Source organism: Trichoderma gamsii, assembly GCF_001481775.2.
Source record: "Trichoderma gamsii strain T6085 chromosome Unknown Scaffold_58.2, whole genome shotgun sequence".
NCBI classification, from domain to species: Eukaryota; Fungi; Ascomycota; class Sordariomycetes; order Hypocreales; family Hypocreaceae; genus Trichoderma; species Trichoderma gamsii.
Window position 1 is genome coordinate 152,860 of NW_020171395.1, and position 26,487 is coordinate 179,346.

Sequence of the window (26,487 nt, forward strand, 5' to 3'; positions counted from 1 at the left end):
CCCCCCACCCACCATACCTGATAACCGTATCAGCGCATCATCCCCTTATACAAGACGAGAGGTGTCGTCAAAGTTCTCCCCAACCAGCTTATTCTACAAACATCCAACTTCACGCAATTAAAGCCATCACATGCGACTAACCAAGTCCAACAATTGTATGTTATAATATAACGTGACTATCAATTATCGTTCAAAACTACATACAGGTATCACAGCGGCTATCATGTCTCCTCATAACTATCCTTCTCTGCAAACATCAAGCCAAGAGAATGGGGCAGTAGTGCCAATAGGCAAGAAGGGAATAAGCAAAAAGGGGTAATAGAAAAAAGTAACAAAGAAACCAAAAAACAAAAACAAAAAACAGGAATTGCCTCCAGGCGAATCAATTCGACAAAATCGTAAACCATTGAATTCCTCCCATTACCATACCAATCGTCCTTGTTTACCGAACAACGACAGCAGCATGAGGCTCATCGTCGCCATCAATGCTCTCCTCGTATTCACTTCCAGAATCGTCCTCGTATCCCTGGCTGTCGCGTCGTATCTGCGTGCCGTCGCTTCCATCATGCCTCTCCGCATCGTCATCTTCATCAATCTCTTCCTCGTACTCTGAGCGATCATCCGCCCCGTCATCGACAGCAGCAGATTCATGAGTCACGTTGACCAAGTCCCCCTCGTCGAGCTCTTCCACCGTCTCTTCAACGTTGACGTTCTCCTTGTCCTCTGTGCTCAGTCCACTCTTCTGCACCGTGGGCTCCCAGCTGCGCTTGCGATGGCCGTTGACACTAACAGTCGGAGTCTTCACGCTATGACTTCTTGTGATGGGGTTTGCTGCCACGCTGTTTGTCATCTGACTGAGAGACGCAATACGCCGCGCAGTTCCTACTTGGCCTGGCGCCATAGGATTTCTTGCTGAAGAGAGAGCCGTTGCAATGCCTCGCGGAGATGATGTACCGTCGTCGCCGCCTGACTTCTTAACTCGCTTGCGGTTCATAGAGTCGGCACCACCCTTGGCTTTCTTGCCAAACAGGAGCACTCGAGAGTGGTCCATGACGCCGTTGAAGATTCGTCGTTCCAAACCTTCGGCGCGAACTTCCATCTCGAGGAGCTCTTCTTTGCGTAAGCGTAGTGCCGTCTCGAGGGCAGAGACATCGCCAGTAAGGCGCGTCTTTTGCTTCATCAGGCCCTCTTGCTCGTTACGTAGAGATAAGACGCTGCGCTTCAGCCACTCTTCTTCCTCCTTTAGCTCTTTGACGGACGCATCGGCATGCTTTTGTTCTGTTTTGGCCCTCTCAAGAGCAATATTGGTCTCCTCCAAGAGCTTAGCACGGTTGTCGCGTTCTTCTACAGCGTGCTTAGTCTGCTTGGAAAGAAATTCGGACAGCTCTGCGGCATTCTCCACAACCAACTGGTGGATCTTGTCGAGTGTCTGAAGCTGGACAAAGGCACGTGCCGCGTCATCATTGTGTTGCACAATCTTATCCAGTTTCTGGTGAACAACCGCGTCGTCGTACGTCTCCGGCATCATGGCCCTGAAAGCCTGCTCTGTGGGGATCGCTCCCACCACTTTGTCCTCGATGCCTTTGGAGTGCTCATAGTGATCGCCAACGAGACCAAGGATGCTCTTGACCGCCTCCAAGATCTGAGGTTGGTATTCGCCGACACTGCCTTCGACCTTGCCGACAGCTTCGCGAAGTTGATCGCGTGTCTGTTGGTGATCCGCTTTGCCCTCATCGTGAGTCTCTTCTGAGCGAGAGGCTACTTCTTCAACCTTGGCAAAGACAGTCTTGGAAGCCTCTTCCATCTTCTCTAGAGAATCGGTGACGGTGGATCCAAGAGTATCAATCAGCAGCTTTAGTTCATCAGCAACAGCCTTGGTGCCCGACAAAGCCGACTCAGTGACGATTTCGCGTGCCTCAGCAGCTTGCGACTTTTCGTCCATCATGACCCGAAGAGCTTCATTCTTGGCCAAGAGCTCGCTGACCTTGTCATCAATCTTGGTGCGAATATTCTGAGTCACTTCGTCGAGTTTCTCATTGGACTCGATCCTGGATCCCGCAATGGCCTCCTTGGAAATCTCAAATTCGCTCTTCATGACCTCAAACATGTCTTTGACGTCTCCGCCCACGCTCTCATTCTTTTCGACCTTTTCGCTTATAGATTGCAGTGCCTTGCCGACGCTCTCAGAGCCATCCATAAGTTTACTTCGAATCTCGGCCTGGAATTCTTCGATGAAGGACTTGACTTCTTGGATGCGCTCATACACGGTATTGATATCGGACTTGCGGTCGACCAGCGCCTTGGACGATGTTTCGTGATAGTTGTCGAAAGTGTCCTTGGTCGCCTTCATCGTTGCTTCTAGTTTAGCGAGGTCCTCTCGAGTAGTGATGGTGGCAAAGTCAGCCACTGCAATCCCGTCAACGAGAGTCTTGATATCCCGTACAACCGTCTCAACAGCATGGACATCCGACTTTCTGACTTTTTCGGGGCTTAGGGCCTCTCTCTCAGCATGGTCTTTGATGGCCTCCAAGCCCTCGCCGAGATCAGTAATGATTGTAGTCAGTTTGGCAAAATCATCCTTGTGGAATAAGTTGGGGATGTCCTCCAGCTGCCGGTTAACTGATCGGATAGCCTCTCGAGACTCCAAGATGAGCGATTCCAGTGTATCAATGTGCTCTCGTCGCACTGCTTGATCGCCATCAATGAGATGATCCACGCGAGACTTGGTGTTGCGCAGAATATTCTCAATAGCCGCAACATCTTCCTTGGTTGGGTTGCCATTGCTTTTGGTGAAAATGGAAGGAATACTCCTCATGACGTACTCTTCTCCCTCCTTTGGCGTCTCCGAATGGTCTTTGTCCTGCTCCGACCCTTCGCGCGGCTTAGCGGCTTGGACTACGACGGGTGAGCGGGACTTGAGCTCATTAACGCTCCTTTGAACATCGTGGAGCATGTTTTCTAGATGACTCATATTAATCCTGGGAGCTGCTGGAGCTGCTGGAGCCGCTGGAGCCGCGGTAGTAGGCCCCATCTCTTCAATCTTGGCTCGCAGTTGTGTAATCAAAATCTCGAGATTCTTGATATCATTCTGCTTGGCCATATCAGCAGGAATAATCGCCATCTCGTTGCTGTTCTCGTTGTTAACAGTGCGAATGGCAACTGCCTTGTCGTTGCTCGAGTCTCGAATTGTGCCGATATCAGATCGCACGCCATCCAATCCTTCCTTGAGAGCGTCGAGGATCTCATCATTGGCAGTGAGATCCACCGGCTTGTTTGTAATTCTGTCGATGCCAGCTCGAATGTCATTCAGGCCGTCATTAAGAGCATCGAGAATTTCACTAGTCTCTGGCCGTGGTCGGAGGATTTCTTGTCGCAGATTGCTCAGTCCCTTCCGCAGGGCGTCTAGGAGATCGTCGTTGTGCGTCTGCGGCATCAGGGGAGCGGCCGGAACCATGGATGAATGGACAACATCCCGCAGCCCTTCTAATTCGGTTTGGAGCTGCTCTCGAGAAGTTGCATTGGCCTTTGACACAAGCGCTGACATTTCTTCCTTGAATAAGTCCAAAGACTTCAAAAGGTCATCCAAGAATTCTTCCTGGCCAGTGACACCGGTGGCACGGTCAACATAGCTTTCGATGGATGCACGGAGCTGCTCAAGGCCGTCTTTGGTAGCGTCCAAAAGATGCTCTGTGTCTCGACCATGGGCCGCCACGTTGTTTTTGGCTTCGTCGGAGACGGCCCTAAACTCCATCTTCATAAAGTCCATCAACTCATGAAGCTTGGCGCTGATTTCATCGTCGTTGCGAGTCGGCACAAGCGCATTGCTCTTTCCTAGATCTAAATCATTGAGGCCCTCTTTGACAGCACGAAGCATATCTTCGCGAGTTAGCTCATTTCCAAGCGCAGACGGAGCCACCGGGAATTCAAACTCCTCCAAGCATTCTCGGACGGCTTCGACGATCTCATCTCTTGACATGGAGGCTGCAGTATCCATCTGAGGAGGCACGTAGTGCTTTAAGCCCTCAACAACCGCTGTCAAAATCTCATCGCTAGTGGCTGCAGGAGGCATTTGGTTTTCAAGGCCTTCTTTGAGACACTCGAGAATTTCGTCTCTCTCCAATCCAATTTGCTGCACTTCAATCTCAGGCTTATAGTTCTCCCATGCTTCGCGCACAGCCTCAAGGACATCGTCTCTGTTCAAGTCGGGCATCTCTTTGGATGCGTCAATGTCTTTGAGAGCAGTCTTCAAGGCCGCGTATATCTCTTGGTAATCAACAGTCAGTTTCTGCAGAGGAGCGGATGCTTGAGATTGACGGCGGTGCTCTCTGAGAACTTGACTGAGCTGCTCATTCATCTGCTCAAGGCCCTCGCCAATAACCCGCGTAACTTCATCCTTACTCGTCGAGGACGATGACTCGAAACTGCTTCCCGATTTGCCAGTGACATTCTCCAGCCTCTTGCCGAGTTCACGGCCCATGCCCAAAACTTCTCCGCGCAATTCTCGAACAAGCGCTTTTACCTCTGCAGTTAGACCACCGCTTGCTGCGACGCTGTCTTTGACATTGCGAATGATATTGAGCACGTCATCATTCAAGATGCCTTGGGAAGTAGCTGGTCTGCGAGAGTCCATGTTGTTGAGCATGCGTGGAGCAATGGCACTGCTATTGCCATGGTGAGCAATGCTGCCTTCATGGTCCAAGCTGAATCTTCGACTGGATTGAGCGACGGGTACCATGGCGCTCTCCGTCTGCAGTCGGACAAAGTCCACAAGCTCCTCTACTTTGGCAGCAGTCGCCATGCCTGTAAGCTTGTCCGAGAGCTCGAGCAGATGCTGGAGGAGTGACTCTTGGCCATCCCTGGTGCCTAAGCCGCGGAGAATCTTTTCTAAAAGAAGAATTGAGTTTGCTCCCGAATTGTCGCCGCCTACCAAAGACGGTGTGCTCATAGATGCGCGATCAATAGATTCAGCAAAGCTCTTGGGCGAAGGGATTCGAGGCATCTGGTAGGTCCGCCCACTGTTGGGAGACTGCGGATGGGCCTTATTATCGAGGTAGTAGCCATTGTACGAATCTCTGGCGATCTTGGCGGTCTGGTCGTTGATATTGCCTAACAAATCTCTGAGGCTCTTTCTGATGTCTTCGTCTCGAGTGTTTGTAGCCTCTTTGAGGCTAAGCAGATCTGTAGCATTGTCCCTGCTACGCCGACTGAGCGCTGCCATCTCCTTTTGCAGGGAACTCGCGATACTGGTCAGGCTCAGGATCTGCGAAGCCAAAGTGTCCATAGTCGCTCCCTTGGCACCACTGGTTGATCCATTGGTGATGTTGGAAAGCGGGTTCTCGACCTCCTTGGTTGGTGATCCACTGGGCATGCTTTGCAGGGCCAGCATGGTTGACGACTGAGGCGGGGTGTTCTCTGAAAGAATGCTTTGCGGCGCCGGCCGACGGACGGTAGGGCGCACAATGGGCGTCAGGCTGCTCGACAGCGATGGCGCCGACATATTCATCTCCTTGTCGTAGAGGCGATTTTCAAAAGAGCTGCTCTCTCGGAGGCCCGGCGGCGTAGACGGTCTGGTAACTCTCTCTGGCTTCTCATGGGACTTGGTTGGCGAAGTACTGGGGCTATTGCTGGAGTTGTTCTCCAGCATCAGACTGATGTCGCGCACAGAGCCGCTTGCCATGGACTGCAGTCTGCGGTGCGGCCCGCCGACTTTGGCGATGGTCCGGTCAGGCGATGGATCGTTGAAGCGCTTGGTGGGAGGAGGCACAAGGCCACTGCTGTTTTCCTTCACCCGCTCAGTAAGCGCAGCATGGGCAGACTGGATGGCGCTCGAAACTGGATACGGCGATGTGCTGGTCCGCGAGGCCTGCTTTGGGGACGCGGGATTGAGCGACGCACGCTCGGAGTCTGCGCTGTCCCACCTGCTACGGGTTAGCTGACGCCAAAACAACATTGTTGGATGCGGTGAAAGTAGGCAGAGACGCACATTGGGTTGAAGTGGTCGGAAGACGCAGAATGCTGGTGTCTCAGGTAAGGCTCAGCGCCGAAGGAGCCCTGCCGGTCAGGATAGGGCATGCCTCGTCCCTGGCGTGGAATGCAGCGTGCGGAGGGCGAGAATGCGAGTAACGCCCGCTTGCGGAGGCGATAAAAGACAATTAGTTCGAGATTATATATGTATCACGGTGCAGCCTGCTGCAAGGAAAGGGGAAATCAAGGCCTGGGGGGGGGGGAATGTCAAATAAGCGCAGTTGCTGTGTTGGCGCGGCCTCCCAGTCTTGGAAGACGAGAAGCTCCGGTCGCAATCCAGCGTGTGTTCATAAAAAGATCGTGATAGAGCTACGGGTGGTTTGAGTGGACTCGACGCAGCGTTGAGTGGGCGAACGGGCTCATCAAGAAGGCGGCCAGGGGACAGGGGTTACTTGTTTGTTGCGCTAGCGCAGCGTTGCCGGGCAACGATCTGCCGATGGCATTGTTAACGAAAAATAGCCCTGCAAGCAAGCTTTGCGCCCATGGCTGGAGTTTAACCTGAGAAGATGGCGAATCACATTTTAGCGCAAGGCACATGGTGATGAGCGTCGCGTCAACATCACACTTGTTGCCTTATCGCGTCTGGGGGGGCGGCTAGAGGTTCAAGAGAGATGTTAGGCATATTCGCGTAGGAATTGGTAGAACATCTTTTGACGTTTCTTATTCCGGAGTGCACATAGGCATATATGTGCGTCCAATCACTGAATACTTGTCTTTCAGTTCATTGTTATATCGCTTGATTATATAATTCTACACAGAGCAGAGTCGTTCTATACATGCCCTCCATTCCGGCCGAGGATATCCCAAGCCCTGTTGCGCCCTGTATATCCTAAGAAATACGCTGCAGATCTATCCTTCTCCCATTTTGTATAGTCTCTTCTCTTCCACTTTTTACTTCCGTCTTTTTTTTTCAGTGCGTTTATCGCTTATACATGGTACATAACTTTGGTTTTTGGTTTGCGTAATTGGAACTCTATTTGCTGAACATGGTGTCGAAAGCGGGGATCAGAGTCTGGGCGAGCCAGAAAGAAAAGACCAGCTTAGGTCCAGTCATGAGCAGCTGTAAAGCAATTTGTGTCAGTTTCAGGTTCTCGAGAGTGCGCGCATGTCATAACAAGAGGGTGGAGAGAATGATCGCTGGCTGCTTCTACCCCTACTAGAGCCACCAGGAGACAATGGTATCCTGGTAAGCGATGGCAGAAGCGAAGTCAAGCGAATGCATTACATCAGCCACATTAGATAATCATCATACCTTAGGAACAAGTCCCTTGAAGAAACTGGAGAAGCCCTCGTTCCTGGCCATGTTGGTCAGGATTCTAAAGCCACTCTCGGGGTTGTCGAAGTTGCGGTTCTGGATTCGGGTTTTGATAACATCGAGGGGAGCAGAGACGACGAGAGAGGCGGAAGCACCAGCGATGGAAGCGACAAAGTTCTGGAACCAGCTGGCCTTGTTGTAGTCCTCAAGCGAGAAGAGGTACTCCTTGGCGAAAGCAGAACCTCCGAAGAGCTAATAGGGTGAGAATGCATTCGTTAGTAAATCATTGACAATATCTACGCGGGCTTTGCTTTGATTTCATTGCAATACAATGCGATATCGATGCGATTGTGCTAAGAGAGGCGTGCTTACAGCGAAAGAGCCGGGTGCGTTTCGAGCAGCAGTCCATCCCCAGCCGCGGTACAGGCCGAAGCCCTCGTCGGCGACAATCTTCAGGACACCACGGCCACGGAAAGCCTCAGGGTTTGTCTGGCGCTTGATCTTGAGGACATCAAGGGGCAGCAGGACGATTTCACCGATACCAATCAGACTATCGCAAGTTAGTCCCGGCTTCGCCTTTCCAGAGTAGAAATTATCGTCTTTCCGTCAACCAACTCACCTGCCAGCAGTAGAATGCATGATAGCCTTGCCCGTCTTCTTGCCAAAAGCATTCTCAAAGTCTTTTCCGTAGTGCTTGCCCAGGTAGTCGCGCGCAATGGGCTGTCCGCCATACTTATATATTCTCTGGAGCACCTTGTAGCCGGCGGCGTAGCCCAGGCCGGGGAATAGCGAGACGAACTTTCGTGCGAAGGGTGCGGAGGCCTTGTCCTTGAAGATGACTTGGTTCAATTGGCTTGCGCTAGCGACCTGTGATTATGTTCAGCTTCATTTTTTTCTTTTCTCGTCCCGTCGATTGACTGTTTAATTGAAGGAGCTTGAGGTAAATGCGTTCTTACTCTGCCGTGGTTGCTCATCAATCGCTTCGCGATAGTGTCCACCTAATAAAGGCGCAAAAAAAAAAAAAGTCAGTAATTGGACATTCGATGGCTTTTGCGACTTTTGATCCAGGCGACGTACAGGGTGGAAAAGCGCCAGCTCGGAGATACCAGCGGTACCTAAATAGCATCAATTAGCACTCCATCGCAGTTTCGCATCGGCTCAAGCAAATTATTCCTCTGGAGAGGACGCAGAAAAAAATTGCGTACCTGAACCGAGCAGACGAGCCAAGTTTGACTCCTTCTCTCGTCCCACAACTGCCGATGCTGCTGGTGACATTTTGTGAATAATTTGCGAGGGGGAAGAAAACAGAAAAATCAAAATCTATAATACTAGGAGTATATAAAAAGAAGAAAAAAGAAATCAAGACCTTCCCGTAGAACCGCGAAAAGAGACTGGAGGAAGAAAGTCCACGCAATGGCGTTGCTGTGGGAAACTTTTTTTTTCCGTCGATATCTTATGACGCTTCCGTGCTTGTCATCTGCTGATAAGGAACCTTGTCCGTTCCGAGCAACTTTTCGCTGCAGTACCACCACCGATTTTCGGCGGGCACGCGAGAGCCTTCAGCGGGCTTGGAGGGGCTTGAAATGCTTTGAGGCGGCGGGGTAAATGATCCCTGACTACTACCTGTCGGGGGCCTTTTTTGGATACTGTGCTATTGTAGTAGTCGTATGTACTAGGTACCCTGGAGAATTCCGAATTTGCACGTCGTTGTCAAGAGAATTTCTGAGTTGTTGGAGAAAAAAAGAGAATTTAAGGGAAAGAGATCAGGAAAGCTGTTAAAAATTCCCAAGCTGTACATATGGTTCTTCCAATTTTTTATGACTGTCGATAGATAATCATTTTGAGCTTTCGGGCTAGTTATAAGACCGAGGTCTCTCAAAGCGCAGCATCACGGATTCAGTGCCGCGGCTTTATATGGCGAGTTCGCTAACGACTTCTTAGCATCTGATACAAACAAAACATTTAGCGGCTGTTAAAGACCGAAAATCTTCTCTAAAAAAAAAAAAAGACATTAAACATTTCATCCTGTAGCTAAGCTCAATATCAGACACTTGATTCAAAACACCGGAGAGGCAACTTAGTCCTCTTCTTACGGCAATTTTAGTGTACCATAGTAGTTATAGTTACAATTTTTTTTGACCACCCAAATGCTTCTAATAGTCTCGGAATATCGAAACAACCTCATCCAATCTCATCATCTGTCCAAGAAGCTTGTTCTGCTCTTCCAAATGCTTGTTGTACTTGTTATAATGCTCTGCCGTCATCACCTCTTCTTCCTTTCCCATAACGTCCTTTCTCTCGACAAAGGATAAAATGTTGCGCTCCCTATGTCTCTCTACCTGCAGCGTCTGCAAGCAGCGGACCATGGCTTTATATAGGTCATCTAGTATCTGTGCCTGGCTTCGATCTCTGTCAAAGAACCAGAAGAACAGGGTCCGGTTGGCCACTCGTGTGTTGTCCTTGGGAACTTCCTGTACGTCGACCAAACCACCCATCTGCATGGCAAGCATCTTCGCTTGCACGTCCGTCTTCTTCATCAGAGCTGCAGATGGCAACATCTTTTCGTCCAGCTTGCCCTTTTCACGCAGGATACGAGTAAGACGGAGTCCATGCCGTCCAAAGGATTGTTCGATCGAGGCATCCAGCTCAGTGTCTCGAAGACGCCCCATAACCTGATCGAAATCAACCGTCCATTGCCCCCGACCCTGTGTTCCACAGTGGCGCACGAAGCGATGTTTGCTCTCCGACAACAGCAAGAGATGCTGGCGCATCTGGTCCAGGCGGTTGTCCGTAGATGTTGCTGCGTCTTCAAACGTCACCTTTGGTTTACCACCATTTGTCTTGGATATTGATCGAGATTTTCGAGAAAAGGCTCCATTGCGGCTCAGGTCATCGGAGTCATCGTCGCTGTCAAAAGCGCCACCTGCATCATCGTCCGAGTCGCCAGCGAACGTATCGCTTCCCGCAGGCGCTGTCATAATCTTTTCTGCGCTTTGATAGTCAATCTTGTCTTTCGGGGCTTTGCCAATTCCCGCCGCAACGTTGACTGCCTCGTCTAGGTGCTCATACACGTCCATTGTAGTTACAGCAGCTTGGTGAGTGATCGCCTCTTCTCCGAGGAAAGGATCCGCCCGGCATCTAGAGACTTCGGAAGTGAGAAGTCCAAGCAGTGTGCGATACACTTCGCCAGTTACCTCTCCAAGAATGTCCTTGGCGAAACTAGCCAGGCGGTGGCTGCGTAATTCAACCAGACATTTTTCGTAGTTGACTCTGACAACCACATTTGGCTTAGTTTTTTTGTTAGACTCTATGTACTGAAAGGTGAGAACGAAAGAAAGCATGCTTACATTAAGAGGTGGAATGTCATAATCCATCGCTCTGTCATCTTCCCCTGACCCACCTTCGAGCTTTCTTCTCTTCGTTACCGGGCCCCCAAACTGATCAAGCTGCCTCTTCAAAGCTGTTGGCTGGTCTCTGAATGATCGATATTGCTCCATTATCTGCCTTTGCTGGTCGACCTTGGTTTTTGATGCCTTCTCGCCCGGAGCTGTCTTGGTGACGTCCGCCTCAATCTCGTGGTAAACATCGTTGGGATTGCGAAAGGACTGTGGCCTGACCGTCTCGATAATTTCGCAGCGAATCAAGTGACTCAGGACATCGTGAAGCTCAGCTTCGGACCCAATCAAGCCGGAGCTGGGTCCATTCGCACCATGACCATTCGCATGGCCGTTGGACGTCGGTGCGCGGGATTGGTATGCGTGAGTCAGCTCGGCGATTCTCGCATAGCCCAGCAGCAGCAGGGTTTGAACTAGGTCGCGCTCCGCAGTGCCGTATTGGCTATCGATCATCTCCAAGATCTTGCCAGATCGAACGAGGTTGTAGCATGCTCCGGGATTGGCTTCGTAGGTGGTGCGCTTGGTAGTGGTGTCTGTGTGGTGGTATAGCAGATTCTGCTGGTTGAGGACGCCTAGGCCATTGCGAACTTGTCGAGGGCCAAGCTGCGTATATAGCCCGAGCTGTGTAATGTTTGATCGGCCTTTGGCGAAAAGCGCGGCAAGAATTCGCTACAGAAGCGCCAAAAAAAGGGTCAGTCTCTCGTATTCGCTGGCCTCTAGCTACCATTTCTTCAAAGAACGCGCTCCATACAAAGACACTTCAATGGATATTACTTTGACATACCGAAGGAAGCTCGCCGTATAGATCGTTGACTAGGAGGGTGCAAAGCTCCGCCGCATGTTTAGTCTGGAAATGTCGCCAAAATTAGCTTCTTTCCCCCTCTCTTCTTTCCGTCTGTTCGTTCCAGCGCAGAGGGCGAGTGTGACTAACGACGAACATTGCTTGCTCCTAGAGATCCTCTCACTATCTCTAGAGCTGCCACAGGTGCTACCTCGGAGTCATTGACTTGTGCCGCAACAGAGCCAGTTTCCCTGTCCACGGATAGCGACAGGAAGGACGGTGGAAGAAGATGCAGCTGTGGTAGAAAACGCAAAAAGTGACGGTAAAGAGAAGAGAAGTTGAGTTTACAAACGGCGAGATTCGAATTCGCCAATTTTTTTGCTGGAGCATGGGCGAGCTAAAAGGGAAGGTGGGGCGCCTTTAGCCCAAAGAACCGCCTAGGCTTTTGACGTTTTGGAGCCAAATGCCTGCAGGTACTCGAAAACTCCAGTCTGGCGATCTGCGTCATACCGGATTTTTCTCTGGTAATCTGGCTCACCATTGCTGGCCAACCAATAAATATGCATGTGGTGGGCATACTGTAATAAAGCAAATTACGGGTTGCAATTCTTACTGTAGATAATTGATATTCATATGTGATGGGTATCCGAACTTTTAACCTTTATTCTTACCTAGGTATACATGCTATGCTCTCCTAACGTACAGACCATCCAGAACCATAATCAGTCTTTATGCTGCCACGGCTGACTTCTGCTGCTGCTGCTTCAACTTCTCTTCAAACTTGGCAAACTCCTGCAGAGAAACCTCTTCCTCCTCGTCGAGGATTTGCGTCACACCCTGTACTTCCTCAATCTATGCGACAAACAGTTAGTGGCCGGTAACGGCATACCAGGAATTGCGGTTGACGAGACTCACGTAGTGCATTAGCATGCCCTCTATACCATTCTTGAGTGTTACCGTACTTGAATCGCATGTACGACAAGCTCCGCGCAGCTTCAGCATCACTTGACCATCCTCGAAGCCGCGAAATTCGATATCGCCACCATCCTCTTGAATAGCCGGTCGAATCCTAGTTTCCAGCAGCTCTTTGATCATGCCCACTACTTCACTGTCGTTTTCGTTGTAAGCCAGGCTGTCTTCTTCCACAGCTGCCTCGCCATGCTCATCGCCCTTGCGCTCCACGACGTTGACTATTGTCTCGCCAGAAGTGACAGCCTCGGTTATCAGGGCAAAGATCTCGGGTCGAACATGAGCCCAGTTGGCGTCTCCGGCCTTGGTTACAGTGATGAAGTCGGCTCCGTAGAAGACAGAAGTAATGCCGTCGATGTTCATAAGCTTAGCAGCCAAGGGCGAAGGGTGCGGCGGAGAAATCGTAGATCGTGGGTTTAGGTACTCTATAAACGGAGTGCTCATAGTCTCGGGGACGATGCGGTGGTTTGGCAAAAACTTGAGGGCATCCGGGTTGGGTGTGTTTTCAGTCTGGATGAAGATTGTTCGTACGCTGTTGCCAGGACCGGAGACGCCTGGCACGAAGCGCTGTGTTTTTCTTGCTTGAGGCCGTGATCCGGTGGCAATGGCCGGTAGGCGTACGCTGGTGCTGAGATGCCGCAGAGAGGACCATCTAGGCGCTGCTCTGACTTGGCATCCCTGTAAGGGCCTTGAAACCGCGGTCGCAGCGAGTCGCGATGTTATTCTGTGCATGTTTATTGGTGCCATGGTTTCGTTTTCTCTTTCCCAGATGAAAACAACGAAAAAAGGAAAAGTTGTCAAACACTGATTACAAACCGGCGTCAAGAGGTAGCTTTCGGAGAGGATGCGGCGAGGATATCCGCGGCGCATCACGTGATCGAGCCAAAACTCCCGGCTGCCGAAAATTAGACGGATAGCTGCACGACGAGGCACTTCTTTTTCGGCGAACCACTGCTCCATCACGACGCCTCAAGGACTGCCAATTGACTACGCCAACACCCTCGACAATGATTTCGAGATCGGCTCTCTCGAGAAGTGCGCAGCAGGCCGCCCGCCGGTCAGGCGTTGTGCCTCGCCGAGGCTTTGCTGCCGCCGCTGCAGCCCCCACCGGATCGTACGAGACTGCCGATATCAACGGACTCAAGGTCGCTTCCAGAGATACTCAGGGACCGACCACGACGCTGGCCGTTGTTGCCAAGGCCGGAACTCGTTACCAGCCTCTCCCCGGCCTCACCTACGGTCTGGAGCAGTATGCTTTCAAGGTACGGGCGATTCCGTCTGTTGGCGCAGCTTGAGCTAATTTGTATGGCTTCCAGACCACTCAGCGACGATCTGCCCTTCGCATTGCCCGCGAGTCCGAGCTTCTCGGAGGCCAATTGACTGCCTCTCACACCCGTGAGGCCCTTGTCATCGAGGCCAGCTTCTTGCGCGACGATTTACCCTACTTCGCTGAGCTCCTGGCTGAGGTTGTGTCCCAGACCAAGTATACCAGTAAGAGACGGCCGAATCGCGAAAACTTGAAAGAGACTAAAAAAAATTTACTTGCTACCAGCTCACGAATTCCATGAGGAGATTGAACGAGTCGTGCCCTACAAGAAGGCTGCCGTCAACGCCGATGTTGCCGGCCTTGCTCTGGACAACGCTCACGCTGTGGCCTTCCACTCTGGTCTCGGTGCCGCCTTGAATCCCTCTCCTTCTGCTCCCTTCAACAAGTACGTCAACGAGGAGTACATTTCCAGCTTCGCCGACGTCGTCTACTCCAAGCCCAACATTGCCGTTGTCGCCGATGGCGCTGGCGCGCAATCCGTGTCCAAGTGGGTCGACCAGTTCTTCAAGGGGGTTCCGGCTGCGGCTCGCAGCGGACAGACTCTCAAGACTGAGGCCACCAAATACTTTGGTGGTGAGCAGCGAACCAGCCACGCCTCGGGCAACTCGATCGTGATTGCTTTCCCCGGCTCAGACAGCACTGGCTCCAAGCCCGAGATTGAGGTTCTGGCCACCCTGCTCGGTGCCCAGCCCACCATCAAGTGGGCTCTTGGCTTCAGCCTTCTGTCCAAGGCTACTGCTGGAACCCCTGGCGTCTCTGTCGCTTCCGCCAACCAGGCTTATTCTGATGCTGGTCTCCTGACTGTCCAGCTGACTGGTGCTGCTGCCTCTGTTCGCAAGGCCGCTGAGGAGACTGTCAAGGCCCTGAAGAGTATTGCTGCCGGTACCGTGAGCAAGGAGGACGTTGCCAAGGCCATCGCCAACGCCAAGTTCAACCTTCTGGAGAAGGTTCAGACCCGCGGTGCCAGCGTTCTGCAGGCCGGCTCTGGTCTCGTCAACAACGGCAAGGTCCAGGACCTTGTCGCCCTGTCTAAGTCTCTCGATGCTGTTACCGCCGATAAGCTGAAGACCGTAAGTAGCTCTTTCGATTTCTTATTTCTCCTCATGTTTAATATACTAATATGAATGTGTTACTCTATAGACTGCCAAGACCCTTCTCGACGGAAAGGCCACAGTCTCTTCCGTTGGCGACTTGTTTGTGCTGCCTTATGCTGAGGAGCTGGGTCTGCGGGTATAGAAAGGGGGTTATTAAGGCGTAAAAAGCTTGTACAACAGTCAGAGTCATCTAGAAGTGGGGAGGTTAAAGCCATGGTATTGCGTGAAAAAGGCCGCTTGTATTAAATCTCCTTTTTTGCTCATTGAAGCGCATCTGTCCATCTTGACCTCGAATTTGCCGCCCACCTTAAATCTTGATACCGGAAAAAAAAAGGAGAATAAAAATAATTGAACTGATTTACCGCATAGCATGATAACTGCGTGAGACGTATGACTGGCTTGTAGTATGGGACTACAAGCAGTGAGCAGAAAGCTACGAGAGATGTCCAAGTAGAAGCGCATTCGTAAAAGGCTAAGTATGGATTCATGCAATGGATACATCTTACTTTCTGATATCCAGATATCTTAGTAATCAGTTTACAAACATCCAACTTCAGAGATCCACTACCTCTGATTCAGAATCCACTTCCAGGTCAACACGATGGACATTTTCTCCCCGGAAGTACATACCTACCTAGGTAGGTACGCTTTATTTCTGCGCTTGGTAGCGGAGATATTGATTAAAATGTAACTTTTGCCAATAATTACTTTTCTAAGTCCTGATACCTATTTTTATCTTTCGCCTCAGGAGCCTGAAATAGTGGGATGTATTTGCAATTATTGTGACATACAAGGCGTAGAAGATGATGAAGTGACTAGTGACCAATTCATCAAGCAAAAGAAAACTTCAAAGAGGAGGGTGGTGCAATTTTCTTTGACGGAGTATTTCATAGGTTGATCCCTTTGAGCTAATAGCTTTAAAAGTGAATGCAGACACAAGAGTCGGGCTTTCACATACATCGCCTTGTCTTTGGCCCCCCTTGTTAATCCTGCGTTTATCAGCCTCTAACAACGAGAGTATCAAAGAGGGCAAGGATACTCGAGTGCGGGCAGGTGGGAGCGCTGTGCAATTTCTTTTTGCTTTCAGATCAATGCGGATGCTACTAAAGAAAAGCTAACAATAGAACAGATTTTTAACAGAAAGAAGGGCGTGAGTGAGCAATTACTCTGTTGTTCACATGATTGAGTGATTCCCATTGAATACGCTTTGAGGCGCCATGGCTGGTGAGCTATGGTGGGTACGGATCCGCCAGGCTGGACTACTAGTGCGCAGTGCCCTGGAAGGCTTTCCCAGGCTGGGTCGAATACGAAGTAAAGAATCTTCCATGATACCTACAAGTACAGGTAGTAGTAGTATGCTCTGGGCGGTCTATACTTGCTCGGTTTGTTTTGAAACAGCGAAGGACGCGTAATTGGGAACCGCTGGAACTTGTCTGTCCCGCCTCTGTCGCGTGATCACCGCTATCAGCACCGCTGTTTGCATTTCTGCACTTCTGCAGCTCTGAGTGCAGTGTGACATTCATCAATGGACCATGTACCTTGGTAATCTAATAGCGTATGCACTGTCTCTCCCGTATAGCCACAATGGTAAGGGCCGACTTGCACAGCTGTATCTGTATCTCGTTTCAAATGATGTCAAATTATATGAGTAGAAAGAGAGGATGCGCAAAAAACAATTCTGAAAGCTGTCGTGCCGAAATAGAGACGGCCGGCTAGCTGCATAATTTTCGCGGTATGACGCTCTTAAAGTTCCAGAAAATTCGCCAGCCCGATCGTTTCCTCGGGCCGTGGCTATAGCTGGGACTAGCACCAAAGGCTCTAGAGAACAACTGATAGGATCGATAGGTAGGTACATATCAACGGCAACTACTAGTAGTAATGTGCTGCTCTGGATCGCCTTGTACATGTTCACGCGTCTCCATCTCAGTAAGTTTTCAGATAAAGAGTAAAAGTAAAAAAGAGTGAGGTTCCTCTGAGATACCCACAGAAAAGCCGAAAACTACGGCCGCGCCACGCCGAGCTGTGCTGCAATGCGCTGCTGGCACTGTGCTTGACGCAGTCGAGATTACAATGTTCACTGTATGCAGTACTGCATTACCGAGCGTGTTGAATGCATGTACGGACATGGAACCATTCAACCATTGAAGCAGAAAGCAGGTACCTGTACACGATGGCGCCGCCAGAGGTTCGGCGCCGCTCCCGCAGATCTCAGAATCGCCCTAACGAGCCCCGAAAGGCTAGGCGTCTGGGTCACCGCGGCGCAGTCCGCCATCCGTCGGCCGCGTACCGGTACAATGCGGTGTATGCAGGGCGTGCTGCAGAGCCCAATGCGCAAGTGACAACAACGCAACTCGCTGGAGTGCAGCAGCGACCCGCAGAATCTGGGCATGAAGGTGCGGATTTTCGGGAGCCGCACGATATTGGACGAACAAACACGGCGGCTCAGGAGGTTTTCAGCAGGAATGCCCTTGACCAGAGCTTCAATAGCACCAGCTTAAGAGACACGTGCTGGTATATACCGCGTAAGACTGCCTACTGCGTGATACTGCCCTCTGCTCCTGGTTCTATCGACGCTACCTACCTACCAAATCCAAGTCGAGCGAGGCTCCACGAGACAACACAGAGAGGTGAAAACATGTACAGTTGGAAGAGGCTGTTCTACACTGTATCGTATATGCTTCAAGCCATGTCTTCTTGCCCGCCGGAGTCTAAAGCCTTAGTCGAGCAAACGTGCCGGTACGTAGGTGCTACTTCCCGCTAGCCTCCGGGGCAGGAAGCGGGCAGGGGTTGCAGTGGCTCTCAGCGCTGGCTACAGCGGTGCAGCGGTGCAGCGCAGCAGTCTGGCACGTCTCCATCCCACTATCCATCGTTGTCCGGCGCAGTACCTCCTCGCCCGCCATGTAGGCACGGGGTACTTGGCAAGGCGAAGCCTCGCCTCCACTCGCTGAATCCAATAACCATCGCCTCGTCCTCCCTTTCACTTTGCTCTCACTCTCGCTCTCTTTTTTCCCGACTCCATCTTCTCCCCGTCCCTTGTGCCCATTGCGAGGCAATCGTAGCAGCGGCGAGCTGGACGTTCAGGCGGAGATCTGATCCTCTTGTTCCTTTGCTTCTTGTTCATCCTTTCAGCTGCGATTCTTTCTTTCTCCCACTCTCAAGATCCCCCCCAGGTAAGCATCCTTGGCCTCTCTTTTTCTCTTGCGCTTTTCCCCACACCCGAGCAGCGCCGCCTTTCGACCCTTTTTTTTCCCCTACGGTGACTCTCTCGCACACCACACCACTTCTTCATTTGCGGTATCTAGTCCGTACCATCTCGTCTTTTGTTTCTCTTCAACTCCTTCTTCGCGTCCCCTCCCACGGTGTCTTCTATTCACCCCCCTCTTGGTCTATCTGCCACTGCAGGCCCAGGAGCCCTCTTTGCGCCTCGGCCTCTTGACCTTCTACAATCGCTGTCTCTGCTCTGCGAGCGCCGCCAAAGACGATTCGCTAATGCTTCTTTTGTTCAGTTTTAGGAGCGAGCGCTGGCCACTCGCAACCTCCCAAAGTCCCCTCTCTTTCTCTCTTTCCTCTTCTCTTTCAACCCAGCTATAAGAACGCCGACTCTCTCTTGATTCGGCGGTTTGCTTGAGTGACACAAGCTCTCGTCATCGTCACCACGAGGTTCGTCTATCCCGATCCTACCTTCAAACGCTTTCCCCTGGATACCGCTTCGTTCTGAGAGCCCAACAGCTAAATGTGGCTGATTTGGCTGGTGGGATGACCTTTCTGCTTTCTTGCATTGACCCCATTGGCTGTGCTGCTTCTATCTGCTACCCCTGCATTCCCATCTGGCCAGTCTCTTGCGCCAAGATCCACGATTCGTCTTGCAGTCAACCATACGCATTCTGTACTGACAAATGGTTGTTCCAGATTTTAAGCTTCTAATTGAAGCAGCCACAAGTTACTCGCGCAACTTCCCTACGAAGGCCGACAAGCGCGCGAGCTCGCTCACATCGACCTTTCCTCGTACGACAGGCAGTTGACATTTGTGGCGGTTTGATAATAAAGTTCTGGGAAGCTACGCACACGACGAGGAAAGTTCAGCAACATGCCGCCGGCATCTCAAAGAAAAGACCCTCAACAGGGCAATTCGGCCAAGGCTGATGGAAAAGCAAACGGTAAGCAATCGGCCTTGCCTTTAGCGCGCTCTCCCTCCACACAACCTTTTCCTCTTGAGATTGCTAAACAGTAGTCCTAGGCAATCGAGCTGGGTTCAAAACCGACACTGCAATTTCGAACGGCCACTCCGGACCTCAGAGAACTCTGCAGGCATGGGTCCCTGATTCTGACGAGACGTTTATCGATGGTGGTTTGGAAAAGTCCTCTTCTTCCGGCGCCTGGGACCAATTCGCCGAAAACGAGAAGCGCTTTGGCCTCAAATCCGACTATGACGAAAACATGTACACCACTGTAATCGACCGCAGCCATCCGAAGTACAAGGAGAGAATGGCAGCTGCGGATAAGAAGGCTAGGGAGATTGAGCGCAGCGCAGCTCTCACAGCGCACGTGGCTGAAGAACGTGTCATGGACTATTCTGGCGGCAAAGGCCGTGCTGACGACAATGAGGAGGACAAGTGAGTTGTGACTTGCAGCGTTTGCCTATTTTACTTTGGAATATTTGTGTGTGAAGCGACCTTTTGTGCTAACTCATCACACAGATACAGCGGTGTTCGTCGCCAGGAATTCCCCGCTCTCCCATCTGGACAAGGGGGCAAGTACATGCCCCCGGCCAAACGCGCTCCGACTGCCCAAGCTACAGTTGCAGGTGCTCCTTTTGACCCGGCCATCATATCTTCGCAGATCAAGACTGCCCCGAAGAAGCAGCCTTCTCAGGCCTCTGAGCAGCGAAAGGCCTCTGATGTTGTCAAGAATGGGGCCTCAGCAAAGCCCGAGGCCCAAAAGCCAGTGGATACCCAACCATCTAACTCGAAGCCCGTGGAGAGCAAAACCCCTACTCCGGTTCCAACACCTGCCTCTGCTCCGGCCAAAGACACCAAAACCCCGGATGAGAAGCCGGCAGAAAAGTCGGCGGCTTCCGCCAGGGCGGTCCCTTCTGCAAATGCTCGCCCCGTAACTCAGCTACCTCAGAATGTTCCTAGCGCAACATCGACTGTTGAGCGTGATGTCTTGAACTCGTTCAAATCGTTTGCTTCGCAGCAACGTCTCAATGCCGAAAAAGCTAGAAGCAGCAAGGCAAAGGCGGATAAGGAAGTCAAGTTGACAGAGCTGAAGAAATTTGCAAACTCTTTCAAGCTGTCAACGCCGGTTCCCAAGGATTTGGTGTCCATCATCGCCAAGGATCCCGTCAAGCAGAAGGAGATTCAGGCCAAAGCTATAAAGAACGCCGAGGAGATGGCCAAGGCCAAGACTGACGCTGTACTCAAAAAGGATGTCACTCCATCCAAGGAGACGCCTCTACCCAAGCCTGCCGAGCAGACGTCAACATCTACGGCACCTGTCGCGGCTGAGACCAGGCCTCCTCGCGGAGCACCCGTGCCCCAAGCCACCCCCCCTAACGGCGGACCTGGCCGCCATACAGGTCCTCGGCAGCAGTTTAACCAACAACAGTATCACCAGCAAGGATATAGGAACGGTCGTGTTGGTCCTCAGCATGTTTCGCAGCCGCATGCAAACGGTGGCACGCTGGCGCAACGCATCCGCAACGTGGAGCAACAAAAGTTCTCGCAGCCTCCCATGCCACATCAGCATTCTTCGGACAACCGTGTTCCGCCTACTGGTCCTTCTAACAACATGGACTTCCCGCGGCGTCATAGCGGCCATCTCGGGGCGAAGCTCAATCCCAACAGCAACGAATTTAGGCCAAGCCCATTCGCTGCGTCTTTCAACCCCAACGGACACCCAAGCGCGACATCCAGCCCCCGCGTCGCTATCAACCATGTCCACGATCCCGCTATTGCAGCGGGACATCCTCAGGAGCAGCTCATTCGAAGAAAGACCAAGCCTATCGATGTCAATAAGTGCTTCATCTTATCTCACATCAAGACCTTTGCTGCGCCCCAGGGACCACAGGCCCGAAACTGGGACGAAAATGGTGGCCTGCGCCCTGCCTACGACACTATTCCTACCTGGCGCCAAATACAAGATGATGAAAGGAGGGACTCAACTATGCACCTTACATACAAGCAGCTATTTGAGCGACAGCCGTTTTCTGGTATGCCTACTCCAAACCCGGCTCACGTTGTGCCTCAAATGCCTCCTCATCAGCATCAGCTTCCGTTCCATCTCCAGCATGGTGCACAGCATATCATGCCACGGCAATCCCCGCACATGCCTCCGATGCAGATGCACACACCGCAACATGGGCCCGTGCCTCACCAACCGTATGGCAATGACGACCATCGGATGATGCACTCCAACTCTGCTCAGTCGTTTGCTTCGCCCCGTATGGGACAGCTGCCCGTGGCGTACCCGCAAGTCAACCCAGGCGCACAGGTTCCATATGGACAGCCGGTCTTCCTTGGTGGCGGTAACCCTCAGCTGGGTCAATTCAGGAGCTTCTCTAACAACCCTCACTACGCACCGCAGCAGGGTCAGATGGGCACACCGATGATGATGCAGCCACAGTTTATCCCAGGGCCTCAGGGCATGATGGCCGGCCCCCACATGATGTACCCAAGTGCGCACCATCCGCAGTTCATGCCACCCTCAGGACCACCACAGCCAGTGCCAGCAGCAAATGGTTATCCCAGCCCGGGACGACCGGCGGCGCCCATGATGGTGCATCAGGGATCTCAGCAGGGGCATAACATGTACGGAATGAGCCCTAGTATTCAATACAGCCAGCCAGCAGCATACGGCCCAGCGCAAACCGGCGTACCAAGTCAGTGATGCCCTTTTATACTTGACTAGAGATGAATATTTTGGGCTAACATCCAGTAGTGTCTAATACGCGACCTTACAACGGACCTGGACCTCAGCATTATGCGACAAATGCGCCGCATCATTATAGCCCACAGCCGCCCAGTAACGGCGGTGGCAATTACAACAACGGCAGCAAGCATCATGTACCGCAGAGTCACCCGCATCCCGGCCCGCAGGCCAATCGCACGGCTTCAACTTCCCCCCAGAACCAGGAATCTGAGGGATCCTCTGAGGCAAAATAGATTATCAGAAGACGCATCATTAGATCTGCAAAAATGGGAAGAGAATAGTCATCCTGAGCGCTGCCTCTCCATTCGAGGGTTTTGGCTGTTATTCGCTCACCACGACATTTTCTGGCTTTCCATCACAGCTCTGGATTACTTTGCGGTATTTTATCTTGCAAAGGAACACAACATAAAATATTTCTTGAACAAACAGAAAAAAAAAAGAAAGGGAAGAAGTTGAAGAAACATATCGAACAGCTGTGATTGGCATTGTCATGAGCGTTTACAGTTTACGTCTACATTTGGGATGATGGTCTTCATGTCCAATCAGGGTTATGAGACGGCCGTTGGGAAGTGACCTCCAATTGGATCTGCGCCAATGTACCAGGTAGCAAATCGAGTCCACGGGGCTTTGATGAAAGCTCAGGTGGCGTCAGCATGAGATCTGCGGAGAAGCTGACAGCAAAGGCCGAATCTCAAGAGCTCTAGTTTGAGCATTTGATGAGACAACCATTGCGTTTTCAACAGCAAAGAATAGGATGACATAGCATCTATGAAGGCAATAGATGAGCTTTGGGCTTAGACACGTGGTGCAGCAATATAGTCTACAGTCCGGCCTAGAGAGGCCAGATGAAGCTGTGATGCTTGCACGGGTGTCATATAGCTTAGCAGGATGAGATGAGGAGGAAAGGTGGCAAGGAAGGGCAGCAGCAGCAGCAGCAGCAGCAGCGTCGCAGAAGGAGAGGGAGAAAACAGCCGCAAGAGTGGCGGGTTTGATAACGACTTCCAACGATGATGATTTGAAACACAGATGATGCTCCTTTAAGGCGATCGAAAGAGGGCGATGAGGCGTGGGCAGCTATTCGATTTGTCTACTCTTTACGTCTCACAGACGTGGTGGGCAATGGACCCGTCGAGTGTGTAGAGAGCGTAAATGGAGAGAGGCTCAAGCGGGTGGATATACACTTCATGGCAAGAGAATACTGCGACTAGCTTTACCCAGTGAATATTATGTAAGGTAGAGTTAGATATTGGTATTATATGCTACAGGCATGAGCTGAGCGATTAAATTGAACGTTGTATGAAATTGCCAGCAAGATGGGAGCAGTGAGCTACCAACCTGTATTTAGCCTACCTACATATTAGTATGAAGTAACAGCTGGTATCTACATACGAAATATACGTGCCATTCGAGTAACTCTTGCGCATGGCTATCAACTAAAATAACGAACCCATATTGCTTCCTTCTATTTTTTTTTTTTTTTTTGTAACAAATGATCGATCCATTGCTCCGTAAGTGCCTTTCGTGACTGAGTATGGAAATATGCCTTGCCAGTCTTGATCAGCTTTTGGCAAGGAATATGGCGTCAATTAGCTACAACAAAAGGGGTTACAGGAAACAGGGGTCAACTTGAAATATCATGATAACACGGCGGCCACTTGATTTTATGTAAAAGAGTTCTAGGTATCCAGCAAATAATATAGTCGTATCATTTGGCGCCAATATTATTGCAACTGTACCTTGAATCTCTCCGCCTCGTCCTGAATCTCATTAATGCCCTTGTCTGTAGTTTGCAATAGCTCAAGCTGCTCATTATGCTGACAAGCCAGTACAGCAAGCGCCGAGGACTTCCACAAAGGTACATTGCGATTGCGGCGATTGCTAACAATGCTCAGGATGGCAAATACGATTGCGAGTGCCTCAATGGCAAGTGGGACGGCAAAGTATCCCCAGCGGATGGAAACAAAAGGCTCGCTTTGGATTACTTCTCCGTATGCCAATTGGCTGTTCGGACCGTACCGTATGTAGTTTGTCATGGCCGTAGCCATGCCGTCAAATCGAGCGTTGAGATCCACGTCGCCAATTAGAGCAGCGGCAACGCCGAGGTTTGTATTCTGATAGTCCCCCTCGACAAACTCGCTAACTATCGAAGCGGACGTCAGGAAAGTTTCCAGCGTTTTGAGGTTTGGAGAATCTATTTCAAGTGTAGGAATATGGATACCGGCCACCACTGACTCGTTGGTGAGGAGGCGCGTCCACCCGATACCGGCGTCTACTCCTACCGCATGCCAGGGGTTCTTGACGCCGAAATCGACCTCTTTCTTGCTCGCAAAAGAGAATTCACTGCCATTAGCTTTAGCCTCTGTGTATTCGTAGGCCGTGAGATAGAGAGAGCATTCCGTAATGTTGATATTCTGCACTGTAAAATTGCTGTCCGGGGTCGATCTATAAATTGCAAATCGCATGATTTCGGGAAAGGTATCTAGGAACTTGAAAGCAGGATCCTGCCAGTCCAGCAGCGAAGATGTGTTCATGTAGTAGGCCGTTGAATCAGACGTTGGCGACATGCGAGCGCCGACCATGACTCCGCCTGGAGTCGTCATATTGCATTGGTGACTGTAGTCGGCCAGTTCGTCGGCTGGGAGGTCGCAGGTGACATTGTGCAACGCCTGCTGGGTAACGTTTCTGCACTCGGCCTTGAAGCCAAGGGAGGTATATGATCCGGGCCAGCGACATACACCGGGGCAGTTGAAAGGCTCTGTAGTGTTGATGCCATAGAGGCCCTGGAAGACGGCGATTTGCATACCAGCATCCTTAGGAAAGCTCGCTAGGTAGTAGTAAGAGGTCTGTCAGCTACATTGTGTTTGATATATACCTACCTACCTATCTGGGTACGGGGCAGTTGTGACGGTGATGCTTACCGGCGACGGACTCGTTTAGGCTGTTCCATACTGCCTCCCGACTATAAGTGTGCGCATATCCAAAGGTAGCGATATTCGCAGCCGGGGAAGCGACATCGCGCTGCTCAAGCAGAACCACCTGTTGTGAAAATGGCGAGAAAGAAAGTCGCAAGATCGTAATCATCGCGCCGATGGTGGCCAAATTCCACTTGACGGTGGTAAGCAGCAGCGTAGACCCCCAAACACCGCGACTAGCCAAGTCAAATGTTTCAAGATCAGCAAGCCTCCGAAGCCTGTTCTTGAAGTGAAGCCATTTGGACTGCCCAATAAACGTGCTAACCCCGTGCATCAACGCCATGGCGTATGCAGTTGTCAAGATTGAAATACTTGTGTTTAAAGAAATGCGACTATTCCAGGTAGAAAGAGGCCTGTTGTCCATACACCAGAAAATAGTTACAAGTGCAACTACGAGTCCAAGAGCCACAGTCGAGCTGATTGATTCCAAAAGCCACTCGTTGGGAGAGTACACCGCATATCGCCTATATGCAGAGGCAGTCGAATTGTTTGGCTCAGAGCTTATTTCAACAGCTGGAATAGAGTCATATGAGCGAGCTGTGGAGCTATTATCAGCCTTTGCCATACTGGTAGTTGCTGTTACAATTCTGCCTTTGGTCTTAATCGCGTGTGACATGAGGGACATAGTATGCTAGATAGATGATACAATGTGGTGCGGGGGATTGCATACATTGGGCAGAGACGAGGCTAACTGGTGTATTACACGCCTATAGTTTATAGATAGTGTGGAAAGATTCGTAGGATTCAACTCTTATTGGTCCTAAATTGTAGTGACTATCAATTTGGGTATCTACCTGCTAATTAGGACGAACAATACATGTATATACCTAGGGTTAAGATGTCGTGTTTTCGGGGAGGAGAGCGTCAAATCCTGACATGAAACATTAAGCAATCCGCGGGCTCACGTGGATTGGCGCACCGATCAACCCAATTCTTTCGTAGACATATTTACCGAAATAATAGACTTACAATGCTTTTCAAATAAACAAATGATGCCTTGCGCCTTGGGCCCATATAAAAAAGTAACATGTATGCTTTACCGCAGCAGCTTTTGGTACGGACAGTAACGTTTAATTAAGAGCGCAAAAAAGAAACAAGAAATTTTCAACTTGGATGGGATAAAACATAAAAGACGCAATTGATCTGCTATTTTCCCGATAGCCTTGCTCTGAAATCTGTTTCGTGACTGGAAGGGTGTGATTGGCTGTTAGCCGCGGGTTTGCGCGGCTATATGCACAAGGGAGGCACGGCTACTTGTGAATTCACTCTTTGGTGATTTTCGTCTTGTTTTCTTCTCCCTTGTGTGTGGTCCTCGCTATTTCCCACACGAGCTATTGGATATGCTGGGTCACTCATATGTAGAGACGCATGAACATAGGGGGGAAGATGATGAATGCAGATGAGCGGGACTTTAGGCGCATGTACAACGAATGTCGAGCGTTGGTGTGACTTTTGCTGGCTACCTACTAGTAACTACGTGCCCCAGGGGTGTTTTTGGACAGAGGTTCTGCAAGAAGTAACGCCGTGCTCCCAGCACCCCAATTCTGTTATCCAGCACTCTAGCTAGCATCTATACGTGTTGACTTCTATACATGCATGTAGGCTATCAAGTGCTGCTGCTACTGCTGCTACTGCTGCTACTGCTGCTACTGCTGCTACTGCTGCTACTGCTGCTACTGCTGCTACTGCTGCTACTGCTGCTACTGCTGCTACTGCTGCTACTGCTGCTACTGCTGCTAC

General features: G+C 50.9%; 8 protein-coding genes across 8 annotated transcripts; 4 read left to right on the forward strand and 4 right to left on the reverse strand.

The window, feature by feature from the left end:
- Window positions 1-442: 442 nt before the first annotated feature.
- Window positions 443-6,072, reverse strand: TGAM01_v210227 (hypothetical protein; the record flags this gene model as incomplete). The annotated part of the gene is made up of 2 exons (XM_018808137.2): window positions 443-5,918; window positions 5,984-6,072. 2 exons carry the CDS (start codon window positions 6,070-6,072, stop codon window positions 443-445), a joined length of 5,565 nt encoding a protein of 1,854 aa, XP_018658672.2.
- Window positions 6,073-6,997: 925 nt separating this feature from the next.
- Window positions 6,998-8,554, reverse strand: TGAM01_v210228 (mitochondrial GTP/GDP carrier protein 1; the record flags this gene model as incomplete). Its single annotated transcript, XM_018808138.1, has 7 exons — window positions 6,998-7,084; window positions 7,277-7,531; window positions 7,652-7,829; window positions 7,899-8,146; window positions 8,236-8,277; window positions 8,357-8,394; window positions 8,485-8,554. The coding sequence occupies 7 exons, from the start codon at window positions 8,552-8,554 to the stop codon at window positions 6,998-7,000; spliced, it is 918 nt and encodes a 305-aa protein (XP_018658673.1).
- Window positions 8,555-9,432: 878 nt separating this feature from the next.
- Window positions 9,433-13,171, reverse strand: TGAM01_v210229 (DNA-directed RNA polymerase III subunit RPC3; the record flags this gene model as incomplete). Its single annotated transcript, XM_024550750.1, has 6 exons — window positions 9,433-10,566; window positions 10,627-11,343; window positions 11,459-11,521; window positions 11,613-11,706; window positions 12,204-12,307; window positions 12,371-13,171. The coding sequence occupies 6 exons, from the start codon at window positions 13,169-13,171 to the stop codon at window positions 9,433-9,435; spliced, it is 2,913 nt and encodes a 970-aa protein (XP_024404514.1).
- A 260-nt stretch (window positions 13,172-13,431) lies between these two features.
- Window positions 13,432-14,987, forward strand: TGAM01_v210230 (hypothetical protein; the record flags this gene model as incomplete). The annotated part of the gene is made up of 4 exons (XM_018808141.1): window positions 13,432-13,686; window positions 13,741-13,915; window positions 13,977-14,821; window positions 14,892-14,987. The coding sequence occupies 4 exons, from the start codon at window positions 13,432-13,434 to the stop codon at window positions 14,985-14,987; spliced, it is 1,371 nt and encodes a 456-aa protein (XP_018658676.1).
- Window positions 14,988-17,015: 2,028 nt separating this feature from the next.
- TGAM01_v210231 (hypothetical protein) lies at window positions 17,016-17,606 on the forward strand (the record flags this gene model as incomplete). The annotated part of the gene is made up of 1 exon (XM_018808142.1): window positions 17,016-17,606. One exon carries the CDS (start codon window positions 17,016-17,018, stop codon window positions 17,604-17,606), a length of 591 nt encoding a protein of 196 aa, XP_018658677.1.
- A 1,326-nt stretch (window positions 17,607-18,932) lies between these two features.
- On the forward strand, window positions 18,933-22,008 carry TGAM01_v210232 (hypothetical protein; the record flags this gene model as incomplete). Its single annotated transcript, XM_018808143.1, has 4 exons — window positions 18,933-19,002; window positions 19,083-19,458; window positions 19,543-21,725; window positions 21,785-22,008. The coding sequence occupies 4 exons, from the start codon at window positions 18,933-18,935 to the stop codon at window positions 22,006-22,008; spliced, it is 2,853 nt and encodes a 950-aa protein (XP_018658678.1).
- Window positions 22,009-23,496: 1,488 nt separating this feature from the next.
- On the reverse strand, window positions 23,497-25,363 carry TGAM01_v210233 (hypothetical protein; the record flags this gene model as incomplete). Its single annotated transcript, XM_018808144.2, has 2 exons — window positions 23,497-24,599; window positions 24,694-25,363. The coding sequence occupies 2 exons, from the start codon at window positions 25,361-25,363 to the stop codon at window positions 23,497-23,499; spliced, it is 1,773 nt and encodes a 590-aa protein (XP_018658679.2).
- Window positions 25,364-26,133: 770 nt separating this feature from the next.
- On the forward strand, window positions 26,134-26,487 carry TGAM01_v210234 (hypothetical protein; the record flags this gene model as incomplete). The annotated part of the gene is made up of 2 exons (XM_024550751.1): window positions 26,134-26,168; window positions 26,350-26,487. Coding segments are annotated over 2 exons (173 nt in total), but the record flags the coding sequence as incomplete, so codon positions are not given.